This window comes from Trichosurus vulpecula, chromosome 8 (assembly GCF_011100635.1).
Source record: "Trichosurus vulpecula isolate mTriVul1 chromosome 8, mTriVul1.pri, whole genome shotgun sequence".
Classification (NCBI taxonomy): Eukaryota; Metazoa; Chordata; class Mammalia; order Diprotodontia; family Phalangeridae; genus Trichosurus; species Trichosurus vulpecula.
The window spans coordinates 253,973,943-253,988,045 of record NC_050580.1 but is presented as its reverse complement, the minus strand read 5'-3'; the positions used below and the strand labels follow the sequence as shown (position 1 = coordinate 253,988,045).

Below are 14,103 nucleotides of genomic sequence, written 5' to 3'. Positions count from 1 at the left end.
TTGAGACTAAACCCCAGGAAGGCTGAGAACAGAGGAAGTCGTTGTCTTGCAAGAAGCAGGGTCTGAGGACTCTCCATTCTTATCAGGAATCTGTCACTGACTGGTGAAGTTGTCTGCATTTGCTTATTAGAACATTGGACTTTGAGTCAGAAAGCTCTGAGGTCAAATTCTGTCTCCCATAGGTGCTTGCTGGGTGACTCTAGGCAAGTTGCTTAATCTCTCTCAGACTCAGTTTCCTCGTCTGTAAAATAGGAATAAAAACCTCCTGTACATCACAGGGCTGTTGTAAGAATCAAATGAGATAACATATGGAAAACACTTTACAAACTTTCTAGGGCCATATAAATACTAGGCAATATTACTTCTCTCTTTGTCAATGGGGCATATTTTAGAAGCTTTACTTCTCCAGAATGGTCCTTCCTGGAACCATCCACATCCATTTTAGTTAACCAAATGCTGGCACTTTGGAGTAGTTGTGGATCTGAACAGAAGGTAGCTAGCTGTTCATCTGGCCTTTTGTCGAGTCTGCCCTGAGCTAGGAGAGGTCACTGGCTTCATTGCAAGGGTTGCTGGGAAAAATAGGATAGGTACTCCCCCCACCCCAGGACTATCCTTAGGAAATCATTGACAAGAAACCGGGAAGCTAACAAAGAGAATCAGAATTTCATTCAATCCCCTACCTCATCTCATCTCCCTCTTACCCTCAATCAATTTTTCTTAGTATCATAAAATAATAGAACATTTTAGAGCTAGAAAGGGAGTTACAATGTAGAACAAAGAACCATGAGAGTAGGAAGGGCCCTCAGAATCCTAGTACATGGAATGTTGTACCTGGAAGGGACCTTAGAACCACAGATTTGAAAATGTTGTACCTTAGAATAACAGAAAATCAGAGATAGGAAGAGGCCTTAAAACAAGGGGGAAAGACTGTCAAAGCTTGGAGGAGTCTTAAAATCATAGAACCGTATTATGCTAGAATCGAAAGGGACTTTCAAAAACAGAGCAAGTCAGAATGCAGAACACAGAATTTGGAGATCACCTACCCACTTATTTTACAGAGGAAATTGAGGTTTAGAGAGAGAGGAAGTGACTCCCTAAGGTCACAAGGTGAGTTACTGGCAGGACAGAGACAAGAACTCAGGGTCTCTCAATTTCCACGTCAGAACTTTTTTTTTTGCACCATATGGGGTTGTTTCTTTTCTCCAAAGTATATTTGCATGGGTTGACCAGAAATGGATGCTATCCGAGAAACTGTAAGCTGACCTGACCTCCAGGGTTTCTATGCAAGGCTAGATAGTCAAAGGATTAGAAGGAAGTTGTTTTAAAAATTCACAGAGGAGCAAAACTTTCTGATTCTTGGAAACCAGAATACTTCTCTACATATTTATTATCTCTGATGCTTATCAATCGATTTTTTTTGGAAGTACTACTTCTCTGTAGTCCATCTGTTTAACACCTAGTCTCTAGGTGATGCTCAATGGCTATAACTCAAGGACCACAACAACTTCCTAAGGATTAAAATGACAAGAAACCCAAAGAGACACACACGGGGGCTATAAGCAGGCTACAGCATGTTATCAGAGAAGACATATATATATAAAAGACATCATTGAGGACAAGGGTGATCGGAAGTGGAGTATGAGAGACAACAGACGGGCTGACCCAGTGCCTCAGTGAGACTCCAGAGATGTTAAAAGCACCAGAAGAAGGCTTCCATGATCAAAGAATCCTCTATGGCACAGCGGAATGAGTGCCCCATCTGGAATCAAAGGACCTGGGTTCAAGTCCCACCTCATACCTTTGTGACTTAAAGCAAATCACTTAACCCTCCTGTGTTTCATTTCCTCATCTATAAAAGGTGGACGCTGGACTAAATGGTCTCTAAGATACCCAACTCTGTTTGCAATCTCATGGCTTTCCAATTCATGAAGGGGGAAAAAACATGGACACAACCCATGCAGGATGGGAAGGCATGGACAGATGATAGCTATGGAAGAAGCTCCCACTCCAATGAGCTCAGAAAGCCATCTGAGTGGCTTTTGGACTTGTGCAGTGGCTAGGATTTAAGAACCACAGCTATTCTGGGATTTGGGGATCCAGTGGACCTGCTCACCAACAAGATAGTTTCCTTTATCCAGAGGAGTTTGCATTACCATTCCACTGCAGACATGGAAATCATCTCTCCTTTCAAAAGGGAAAAAGTAAGGACATTTTGGAATATCAAATATTAATCCAGTTTGGGTTGGGGGAAAAAAGCATTCCTGCTTGGTAGGTATACCCAGAAACCCCAGCATTAAACAAGACTTTCCTGATTCTAGCATTGCCTTCTTCTGTCTATTTCTCAGTCTCCATGGTTTCTCTCTCTGTCTTTCTCTGTTTCTCATTCATCTCTTCCTCTCTCACTCTTCCTCTCATCGCACCTCTCTGTGCATCTCCCAGGGCATTTCCACCTCTGTCTCTTTCCCTGAACTATAGTTCCCCCGGATGTGAGGAGCGTCTTAATACATCCAGAGTTTCAAATAGCATGAAAGCTAATTCAGTTAGAGTCCTGACAAGTGAATTAGCAAACAAACATGAGCAAGGACCTGTTTGCCTCCCCACTGGGTGACTCATGAGTTCTGAGGAATCAGGAGAGACTGGACCTTCTGGTCTAGGTCCAACCCTTGAAATGACTAGATGTGTTTAAGGGACCACAAGGTAGAGGGAGGAAAGACAGAAGTGAGGGGAGGCAGGGAATTCCTTCCAAGCCACCTTCCTCACTGCCCTGACATCAGCCCCTACCCACCCTCTGTGCCACAAATGCCATTTAGGTTAGTTAGGACAGACAACAAGGTGACTGGGAGCCTGGGACGAGGGGATATAGGGAGTCACTTACACAGGCTGGGGGGTCTTGAACAGGCTGCCGTTGTATCTTTGCCTGACCCCTTGAAACAAGCCCACATTGGGAGGCGGAGGCTGGGTCCCCGAAGGAGCTGCAGACCTGGAGGGGTGATGGCATGAGTGAAACAAGGAAAAATATTCAGAGTAAGAGAAGCGGGTCATATCCAGGGGTTATTGGAAGCAGGATCAAGGGGAATAGAAAGAAAGAAGGAGAGAGGAAGGGGGAGGGGAGAAGGGAAGGAAAGAGAGAGAGAGAGAGAGAGAGAGAGAGAGAGAGAGAGAAGCAGAGGCTGACGCTGGGCACTGGGACTTTGAATGAAAGCAGATGGCCACAGCTTGCTCTGGGCTGGACTCAGCTGTTCTCAGCTCTGGATTATTTTTGGCCTTCTGAGGAAGCACCAAGGGATTTGAATGACCATATAAGACAACAATGAGGTTCACACCCCCCCCTTTAAAAAAAAAAAACAACACAACCACACAGAAGGAAGATATGAAGTGACATGATATTCTCCACCTCCAAGGAAGATTTGAAAAAGTGGTTAGAGTGGTTAGCTGCAAGCTGAGGTCATGAAATCGTCCCAGCCTTATGGTGCCTTCAGGGCCAGGTCCCATCCAGGCTGAGAAGTGCCTCCTCCCAGAAATTGGAGTATTCAAACCCTTTTCCTCTTCTGTTCTTTGACAACTGAGTTTAATTCAACAAGCTTTTATTAAGCACCTGCTCTGTGTAGGCATCTGGGGGATAGAGAGAGTTTGAAACCCTGTCCTCATGGTCTCTTTCTGATTCTTGAAAGTCCAGTGGCAGGACATATATAATATAATAATAGAAAGAATCCTGCCCTGAGGGTCAGGAGGCCTAATTCCAAGTCCCCAATCTTCTGACAAACTAGGGGCTCTAAACTAGGGTGGAGGGGGTGTCCATGAATTCGTTGTTATCACTGTGCTGTTTTTTAAAAGTATTTTGACAACTGTATTTCAATATAATTTGTTTCCTTTGTACTCCTATGCATTTTATTTTGTGCATTGAAAAGCATCACTCTGATATTTAATCATGGGCTTTGCCGCACTGTCAAAGGCTTCCATGCCTTTTTGTGTAAAAAGGTTAAGAAGCCCTGCACTAAACAGATGTGTGAGCTTGGGAAAAGCCACTTCATCTGTCTCACTCTTGCTTGCCTCATCTATGAAAGGATAGGGTTAGAAGTGACATTTTGTGAATCTATGAATGATATCTGTGATTCCTTTCCACATCCTCCACAGGAGCTGGTCCAAACCTTCTATTCTCTCCTCAAGACCCCTATACCATCCCCTCCCACCACCCTCTCAGTAAAGGACCCCACATCATACTTAAATGAGAAAAATCTAAGTAATAGTAGCTAACATTTATATTTTTGTTGTGTCTTTTTTCAGTTGTGTCTGACTCTTTGTTACCCCATTTCAGGTTTTCTTAGCAAAGATACTGGAGTGGTTTGTCATTCCCTTCTCTGGCTCTTTTTGCAGATAAGGAAGGGAGGCAAAAAGAATTGAGTGACTTGTCTAAGGTCATATAACTAGTAAGTGTCTGAAGCCGCATTTGAACTCATAAAGGGGAGTCTTCCTAACTCCAGGCCTGGTACTCTATCTACTCTGCCACCTAGCTGCCCAGCATTTACATAGTTCTTTATATATTGCCTCATTTGATCCCCACAATAATTCTGCGAGGTACTATTAACCCCATTTTACAGAGGAGGGAACTGAGGCAAATAGAGGCTAAGTGGCTTGCCCAGGGTCATACCGATAATAAGCATCTAAAGCCAAATTTGAACTCAGGTCTTCCTGATATCAGGACAAGCGCTCTATCTGCTGTGCCAATTACCTGCCACAAATAACCACTCTTCTCCCTTATTTCACATCATATCCCATTATGTCCTTCTTTACTACAGTCTGCGATGAAGACGTAGTTCTTTCCCTCAGTAAAGCCAACCCCTCTTGACCCCATATATTCCTCTCCTCCTGGGGGGTCTGCCCCACTTTGATCATTCTTCCTCTACTTCATTCATCTTGTAGCTCTCTTTAGCTGGATCTTTCCCAATTTCCTACAAACAGGTCACTTCCCCTCCACCCTTGAAAAACAAACAACAAAAAACAAACACCTTACCCGACCCTACCATCCCCTCAAGATATCATCTTCTATCTCTATTCCCTTTCACAGTCTAACTCCTAGAAAAATCTGTTTACACTCATTGCATCCACTTCCTAACCTCACTCTCATTTTTCAGCCCCTGTGATTTGGCTTCTAACACCATCTCTCAGTGGTTATCAACAATATCTAAATCTGAGAACTTTTCTCAGTCTTCATCCCTCTTGACCTCCCTGCAGCTTTTAACACTGTTGACCAACGTCCTGGGTTTTCTAGACACCTGGTTCTCCTCCCCATGTAACCACTTCTCAGTCTCCCTTGCTGCACCTTCATCTATGTCCTGCCCACCAAATGCTGGTGTCCTGCAAGGGTCTGTCTGAGGCCCTCTTCTCTCTCTACACCCTCTCTCTTTTGGTGGTCTTATCAAGCTCCAGGGGTTTATCAACTTTCTACATAAGACTATCAACTCTACATATGTGTATTAGCTTCCTCCAGAATTCCAATCCTCCATTATCGAATGCCTGTTGGACATCTCTACCTAGATGTCTCATCAGCATCTCAACATGTCTAGAATGGAAATCATAATCTATGACCTCCTAAAACCATCCCTCCTTTCAACTTCTCTTTCTCTGTGATGGCCACCACTCAGGTTCATAACGTTGACTCTTTCCCACCCCACCTCCATATTGAAATCAGTTGCAAAGTCTTATTAATTCTACTTCCACAATATCTCTCACATCCTACCCCTTCTCCCTAATCACAGAGCTATTTCCCTAGCTCAGGCCCTCATCACCTCCTAATTCTACCTCCATGGTCTCCTCTCTCCAGTCTCTTTGCCAAAATAATCTTCCTAAAACATGGATCAGATCACACCATGCCCTTGTTCAGGGACTTTTGATGCCTTCCTATGGCTTCTACCATAAATACAAACTCTTCCACTTGCTGTTCAAAGCCCTTCGCAAGACTGTGACTTGTACAACTTCCTTTCACACATTCTACAGCCCAGCCAAACTGGCTTTCTGGCTATTCCCCTTCTTCCTCACCTCTACCTCTTTTAATTCTTAACTTCCTGCAAGACTCAATGCAGGAAAGTGAATGTTGAAAACTGAAAATAAACAAATTAACTAATAAAAAAAAGTCAACTCAGACGGGACCTCCTATAGGAAGCTTTTCCTTATTCCCTTAGTTCAGGGGTGGGGAACCTATGGCCTTATGGCTCCTCACTTGAATCCAGAGGACCTAGAAGGCCACACGTGGCCTCGAGGCCACAAGTTCCCTATCCCTGCCTTAGTTGTTAGAGCCCTTGGTCTCCTCAAATTATCTTATATTTACCGGTTTCTTACAGGCCCCCAGCGGATTGTTATCTTATCGCCTCTTACCCAGTAGGGGCAGGCTTTTTTTTTCAGTTTTGTCTTTGTATTTCCAGTCCTTAGCATAGTGCTTTACACAAGGTAGGCACTGAAAAAATATCTGTTGCTGTTGCGATTACGTATAGTAGCTCCTAGCATTTATTTGGGCAGCTATCTGGCACAGTGGACAGAGCACTGGGCTTAGAATCGGGAAGAATCATTCAGCCTCAGACACTTACTAACTGTGTGACCCTAGACAAGTCCCTTCACCCTGTTTGCCTCAGTTTCCTCATCTGTAAAATGAGCTGGAGAAGGAAAAGGCAAAGCACTCCAGCATTTACCAAAAAAACCCCAAATGGGGTCACAAAGAGTCGGAAGCCACTGAAAACAATAAGCGTTAATTAGAGCCCTAAGTTCTGAAAAGTGCTTTGCCTACATCACCTCATTTGAGCATCACAATAACCCTGTGAGGGAGACACCTTTATTATCCCATTTTACAGATGAGGAAACTGGTCCACAGAGGCTGAATGACTTGCCCAGGGTCACAGAGATATGTATCGGAGGAGGGATTTGAACTCGGGTCTTTTTAACTCCATGTCCAGTTATCTACTTATTAAGCCACTTTGCTGCTTGGAATTGACCCAGATTTAAGGTAGGATGGGGCATGGAGAATGTCACTTTTGTTCCTGAACTATTTTCATGTGATTTTGAATGGGTGAAAGTCACTTTATGATTTTCTCTGCTTTAACATCCATGGGGATTTAAAGGAAGGTTATAAGTGATTGGGGTAGGTGGATGAAGTAGGGGAGGGAGAGAACATAGATGAGAAAATATTTTGCTTTGGTTTTTTTTTTTTTATCTCTGACCTCGAGCCCTAATCTAGGCCTGACGCTGATGCTCAAACACCTTCCTCAGCAGCTCTCTTATCAGCAATGTAAGTAGACAGACTTTAAAGAACAAAACCAATTATTAGCACAGCCTACAATAAGCCACTTCCCCAGTCTGGGCCTCAGTTTCTTCCATTATAAAGTGAATGGGTCGGACCGGTGTGCTGGAGCCAGCTTGCACTGACTCTTGGGAGCTGATTATTAAATTTCGAGTATGAGCATTTAGATCTCGGAAATGGGCAAATACTACAAATTCTGGCTTGATTTATTATTGTGCCGATTATCTAGACTTAAGAAAGTTATGAAGAAAACGTTAATAGTGCAAATTTAACTCAAAGTGTGTTGTACTTTCCTTTTTTGCCCCAGAGAGCTAGTTGTGAAACGTTTACCAACACATCACTAGACTAAGGCGCCTCTTTAGCTCTAAATCTGTGCTCCTGAGAGAACTTCTGCTTTCCTAGTCAAGTTTTGAGATGTCATTTATGACCTAAGGTCTTTTTTAGGACTTTAGAATACCTTTCGGGTGCTCTATATTTTAACATTCAATCCAACTGATCCCAACAAACATATAATAAGCACCAACTGTATGCAAGTCACTGTGTTAAGTGCTTTGTTGTTGTTTGAGTCATGTCTGACTCTTTGTGACCCCATTCGGGGTCTTCTTGGGACAGATACTAGAGTGGTTTGCCATTTCTTTCTCCAGCTTATTTTGCAGATGAGGAAACTGAGATAAACCATGTTAAATGACTTGCCCAGGGTCACACAGCTAATAAGTGTCTGAGGCCAGATTTGAACTCAGGAAGATGAGTCTTCCTGATTTCAGGCCCAGCACTCTATCTACTGGGCCGTATCTAATCCAGTCCCTTCTTTTTATAGATTAGGAAATCAAGGCCCATAGGGTCCTCTATGCGTTATACCACAATATCTCCTCAGTTTTTGTAGACAATATTTAAATATGTTATTTGTTTAGAGAATGTTTAGACTGGAAGAGACTTATAAGATTGTCTAACCCAATTTCTTCATTTTACAGATATGAAAACCGAGGCTGAGAAAGGGAAAGTAACTGGCCTATGGTCATATAACTAGTAAGTGGCCAAGCCGTGACTCAAACGTGAATCTTCTAAGTCTTTTCATCAGCCTTCTCCCTTCACCCCTGTGGCCCCTTTCTCCAATTGATGAGTTGATCCCAGAATCTCCGTTCTGATAAAGGATCCAGACCAGTCATCCTTTATTGTCTGGAATTTACCACCATACTTCCATGGACGTGCTTCTCTCCCACGATGTTCAGCTCCCTTTTATGTGCTGTCTTCCCCCGTTAGAATGTAAGGTCCTGGAGGGCAGGGACTATCTTTCTTTTTGCCTGCATATTAATCCCTAGCATTTAGCATAGTACCTGGAACTTTGGAGTTGTAAGCTCTCAACCAATGCTTATAGACTTGACTTGACTTTCCACTGTAGACTCTAAGACTAACTGCTCTAGAGAGGGAATATAATATAGTGGATGAAGTTCTGAACTTAGAATTAGAATGAACTGGGTTCAAATGCCACCACAAATATTTATTAGCTGAATGACCTCATTAGCTGAATAGGCAAGTTATGTAAGTGATTTTCCCAATGTCACACATAGTAATAAACACCAGTGCAGGAATTCAAACTAGGTCATGTGACCCTAAATCTAGTACTCTCTTTATTAGACCACACTGATTCCCACTGGTAAGTTCCCAAGTTCTCAATAGCTTCTTTCCTAGGATTCATAAATAGTCCTGTTAGCAAAGTACCCCAGTATAACAAGAACCCAGTGAGGAAGCCTTTGGAGAACACAAGAGCCCAAATTTTAAATACCTGGGTACCTGAATGAGAGTGGAATTTGTTCATCGAATGAGGTTTGTTGTTTAGTTGTTTTTCAGTCGTGTCCAACTTATCATGATCCCATTTGGGTTTTTTTGGCAAAGATACTGGAATGGTTTGTCATTTCCTTCTACGGCTCGTTTTACAGATGAAGAAACTGAGGCAAACAGGGTGAAGTAACTTCCCTAGGGTCACACAGCTAGTAAGTGTCAGAGGCCAGATTTAAACTCAGGAAGATGACTCTAGACCTTGCATTCTATCCACTGTTCCACCTACCTGGGGCCAAAAATGGAATGAAATTCTTTATGAAATAATGAGCTTCCTCATCATTTGGAGGTAATCACGTTTACTTCTCAAGAATATTGTGTAGGAGACTGGCTAACATGACAAAACAGGAAAATTATAAATGCTGGAGAAGATGTGGGAAAATTGGAACGCTAATGCATTGTTGGTGGAGTTGTGGACTAATCCAACCATTTTGGAGAGCAATTTGGAACTATGCCCAAAGGGCTATAAAAATTTGTATACCCTTTGACCCAGCAATACCACTTCTAGGGCTGTATCCCAAAGAGATCATAAAAATGGGGAAAGGACCCACACATACAAAAATATATATAGCAGCTCTTTTTGTGGTGGCCAAGAATTAGAAATTGAGGGGATGCCCATGAACTGGAGAATGGCTGAACAGGTTGTGGGACCTGAACGTAATGGAATACTATTGTGCTATAAGAAATGATGAGCAGGCAGACTTCAGAAAGACCTAGAAAGACTCATATGAACTGATGCTGAGTGAGGGGAGCAGAACCAGGAGAACATTATATACAGTAACAGCAATGTTATGCAACGACTAACTTCATAGACTTAGCTCTTCTCAGCGACTCAAGGTTCTAAGACAATCCCAAAAGGCTCATGATGGAAAATGCTATCCACATCCAGAGAAAGAATTACGGAGCCTAAATGCAGATGGAAGCATACCATTTGCTCTCTCTTTTTTGTTTTCTTTTGTTTCTTCTTTCTCGTGGTTCATCCCATTGGTTCTAATTTTTCCTTACAACATGGCCAATGTGAAAATGTTTAGTATGAATGTCTATGGAGAGCATATATCAGATTGCATGCCATCTTGGGGAGGGGGAGGGAAGGGAGGTGAAGAAAATTTAAAACTCAAAAACTTGTGGAACTGGATATTGAAAACGAAAAATAAATAAATAATTTAAAAAGAAATATTGTGTAGGAAATTGCTATTTAGGTTCGGGTTGGAAGAGATGGCCTGTCAGGTTCCTTTCAGCTCTGGGAGTTTGTGATTTGCAGCAGTTTAAACTATATTCACTGCTGCAGAATGGTTTATAAACCTTTTAAAAAACAAAAACAAAACTATATGTCATCTGCCCTATGTGCTTGTTTGTACTATTCTGGTACATTTTAAGTTTTTTATTTGTTTTTTGGCACAAACTTAGGTTGCATATACTATAGGGGAAAAATCGACAACAGATATTGAAAAGCTGGGTTGTTGTTGTTTGTCCTTCATTCTCAGAGGACCATGACATCAGGGAGGTGATGCCGTGACATGCAAGCAAATCAGATTTAAGTGAGGTAGGGTTGGGCAAAGAGACTTGGGAGGAAGGTAGTTATTGTCTTCAAACAAAAGACAAGTCATAGGAACAAAATTTGTCTTGCATGGCTCACAGGTGGAAAGGATTAGCTCTATTCTGCTTGGCCTCGATGTGCAGAACCAGGACCAACCCGTGGAAGCTAGGAGGTGGCTTTCAGCTCAACAGGAGGAAAAATGTCATCACAGTTCTAGTAATTTACAAATGACACAGGCTGATTCATGGCATAACAACAGGAGCAGTAAGAAGCATTTATGTAGCACTTTGGGGGCAGCTAGATGGCGCAGTGGACAGAGTGCTGGACCCGAGTTCAAATCCGGCCTCAGGTACTCATGAGCTGTGTGTCCCTGGACAAGTCACTTAATCTTGTTGGACTCCGTTTCCTGGAGCTGGAGAAGGGAATGGCAGACCATGCCAATATCTTTGCCAAGAAAACCTCAGATGGGGGTTTCATGGCTAGACAAAATGCTCTAAGTGTATGATCTGATCTGATCTTTGCCGTAACTTTGTGAGGGGAACGCTGCCATTATCACACAGACGAGGACAGTATCCCAGGTCAGTGAGGATCTGAGGGAATGTTTGGCTGTACTTTCCCGATTCCTAGTCCAAAGCTCCATCTACCATATCGTCCCCATCATTCATCCATGATGAGCTGTGCTCAGGCCCACAGAACTAATGGGTGATCCTATGTTGAGAATCAGGTGTTTTCCTAGGCCTTTTCCCCCTTTGAGATCCCATGATTCTATGAGTTCACGTCGGGGGCAGCTAGGTGGCGCAGTGACTACAGCACCGACCCTGGAGCCAGGAGGACCCAAGTTCAAATGTGACCTCAGACCCTTGACACATGTACTAGCTGCGTGACCTTGGGCAAGTCACTTAACCCCAATTGCCCTGCCAAAAAGCAAAAAAAAAAAAAAAAAAAGAGTTCATGTCTACAGGACCCAGTTTATCTTCTCACATACAAGGAGATACAATCTGTAGGACATGTGGTTGTCCTAACGTTAATAACTGAGCTTTCAAATACAGTAAAGGCCACAAGGACTTATTTATTCAGGGCCTGAGTGTGTGTATGGTCCTCTTCTTCTGATCCCAAGTCACGGATATTGGAGAACTGACTAATAAAATACAGGGGAACTTTGCCAGGATGACTATCACATCGTCTGTGTCAAGCGATGCCATTTACCCAGAGTGGGAGGGGGAAGTCCTTGAAACTACATTACAAAGTGTACACCCACATTCTTGATACTGTTTTCACCAAATTACTTTGTAGCTTCTTAGGGCTGGTGCAATAAGGTCATTCTCAAGTTGGGCTGGTGTTTCTAAGCAAAGATAAATTGTTGACAAATGCAGATTAAGCCCTTCTATCAATGGGAAAACTTCATGGACCACAGGGCTGGAAGGGATGACCTCAGAGGCCATATGCAGAAACCTCCTCAGTTTACCAGTGAGGAAATTAAGGCCCAGAGAAATTGTATAACTTGCCCAATGTGAAACATGTAACTTCAGAGGCAGGATTTGAACCTACGTTCAGAAGTGATGGGCAGGTAGGTGATGCAGTGGGTAGAGTGCCAGGGCCTGGAAGACTCATCTTTCTGAGTTCAAATCCAGCCTCAGACACTTATGAGCTCTGTGATCCTAGGCAAGTCATTTAATCCTGTTTGCCTCAGTTTCCTCATCTGTAAAATGAGCTGGAAAAGGAAATGACAAACCACTCCAGTATCTTTACCAAGAAAATCCCAAATGTGGTCACAAAGAGTCAGACACGACTGAAAAACGACTAAATAACAACTCAGAAGTGATACCCTTTCTGCTGTGCCTCTATCCCGACCCCTGCGGTAGTCTGAACCTGTAATCCAAAGTGAAAAAAGATAAGAGTTGAAGAACAGGCTTTCTGATGTCCGGTCTTTTGATAAAGCTCATGCTGAGGTTTGTTTCATTTCTTTTGCTCCCTAGATCAGAGCATATATACAAGGGAGAGTCGGAGACAGAGAGAAGGGAAGGGGAGGAGAGAGGGGGGACAGAGAGAAAGAGAGAGGGGGAGAAAGAGAGAGGAAGGGAACTAAAGAGAGCGGGAGAGGGAGAGGGAGAAAGAGAGAGAAAGAAAAAGAGGGAGAGGAGAAGGAAGATGGAGAGAGAAAGAGGGAGACCGGGAAGGAGAGGGGGGGAGAGGGAGGGAGAGAGAGAGAGAGGGAGAAGGAGAGGGAGGGAGAGAAGAGAGAGAAACAAGGAGAGAGAGGAAAGGAAAAAAGAAAGGAGAGGGAGAAGAGAGACAGAGACAGAGACACAGAGAGACAGAGGCAGAGACAGAGAAATAGAGACAGAGAAATATGTTTATGTAGGGATAGAGATTGGACCTGAGATCTCACTGGTACAGAGAGTTCTCCAGGGAGGAAACTCCTTCTACTAATGCTGGTGGTCACCTTTGTCTTAGATTTTTGCCCAGAGCACTGAACGGTTAAGTGAAAACTTGCTCAGTCACACAGCCGGTGTGTACCCAAAGCAGAACCTGACCCCAGGCTCTCCCCACTCTGCATGCTGACTCTGTCATGACGTGCTTGCAAAGACATTCTTTAAATCTGTTGCTAATCTCCAGAATGTCTGAGCTAGGAGGGACCTATAAAATTGTCTCACCTAACTCTGTCCCAAGTCCTGTGACTCTATCCTGAGTCCTTGGAGTCCTCCCCCTTTCCTGGTTCTCAGACTAACTGCACTAGAGAGACACCACAATGGGGAGATGAACTTGGAATTAGGACGAGTCGGGTTTAAATCCCACTGCTAACATTGACTATCTCCATGATCTTGGGCAAGTTGTGTAACGTTCCTCAGTTTCCTTATCTGTAAAATAGGGATAATTCCTGTAGCAGATACCTCATAGGTTGTTGTGAGATTCAAATGGTCTGGCATATAAAGGGAGGATGATGACAGGGAAAGGGTGCTGTGGAAGAGAACTCCCAGGAAGCTTCCTCCTCCACCCCCAGGTGGGGAGTGAGAAGGCAAAGACTTTATTTTAGGCCAACCATAGACTATTCAGGTGATGAAAAGACAAATGTGTAGATGTTAACAGCTTATTCAATGTTTTATTTTTGTCAGGACTTGAGGAAGAATCTATCAGGGGAGTAATAAAAGATGGGCTCAATCTCTCTAGAAGCCCTCAGTCTATATAGCTCAGTCCTCACTTAGCCATATGAAGAGTTCCAGTCTAGGTTAATACTCTGAGGTGCATGTTGCTTTGACCCTAAGTAAAAAAGGATCTCCTGGGCTGAAAAGAAAAGTCAAAAAACTATGAATCTGCTCACATTTCACACTCTGGAGAGCAAGAAGGAAGGGAGAAAACAAGCATCAGTTAAGCACCTACTATGTGCCAGGCGCTGTGTGAAGCGCTTTACAAATATCATCTCGTTTCATCCTCACAACAATCT

The 14,103-nt window shown here is 43.3% G+C and overlaps 1 protein-coding gene across 3 annotated transcripts in view; it reads right to left on the bottom strand.

Annotated features, from left to right (window-relative positions):
• Positions 1-14,103, bottom strand: part of ASB2 (ankyrin repeat and SOCS box containing 2) — a 93,767-nt gene that overhangs the window by 42,944 nt on the left and 36,720 nt on the right. For 2 of the 3 annotated variants that reach the window (XM_036735716.1, XM_036735718.1), the window contains exon 3: positions 2,876-2,980. The exons of the other annotated variant lie outside the window; for it this stretch is intronic. In XM_036735716.1, coding sequence (XP_036591611.1) covers positions 2,876-2,980 — 105 coding nt within the window. The remainder of the gene's footprint in view (positions 1-2,875; positions 2,981-14,103) is intronic. 3 annotated transcript variants of the gene reach the window in all.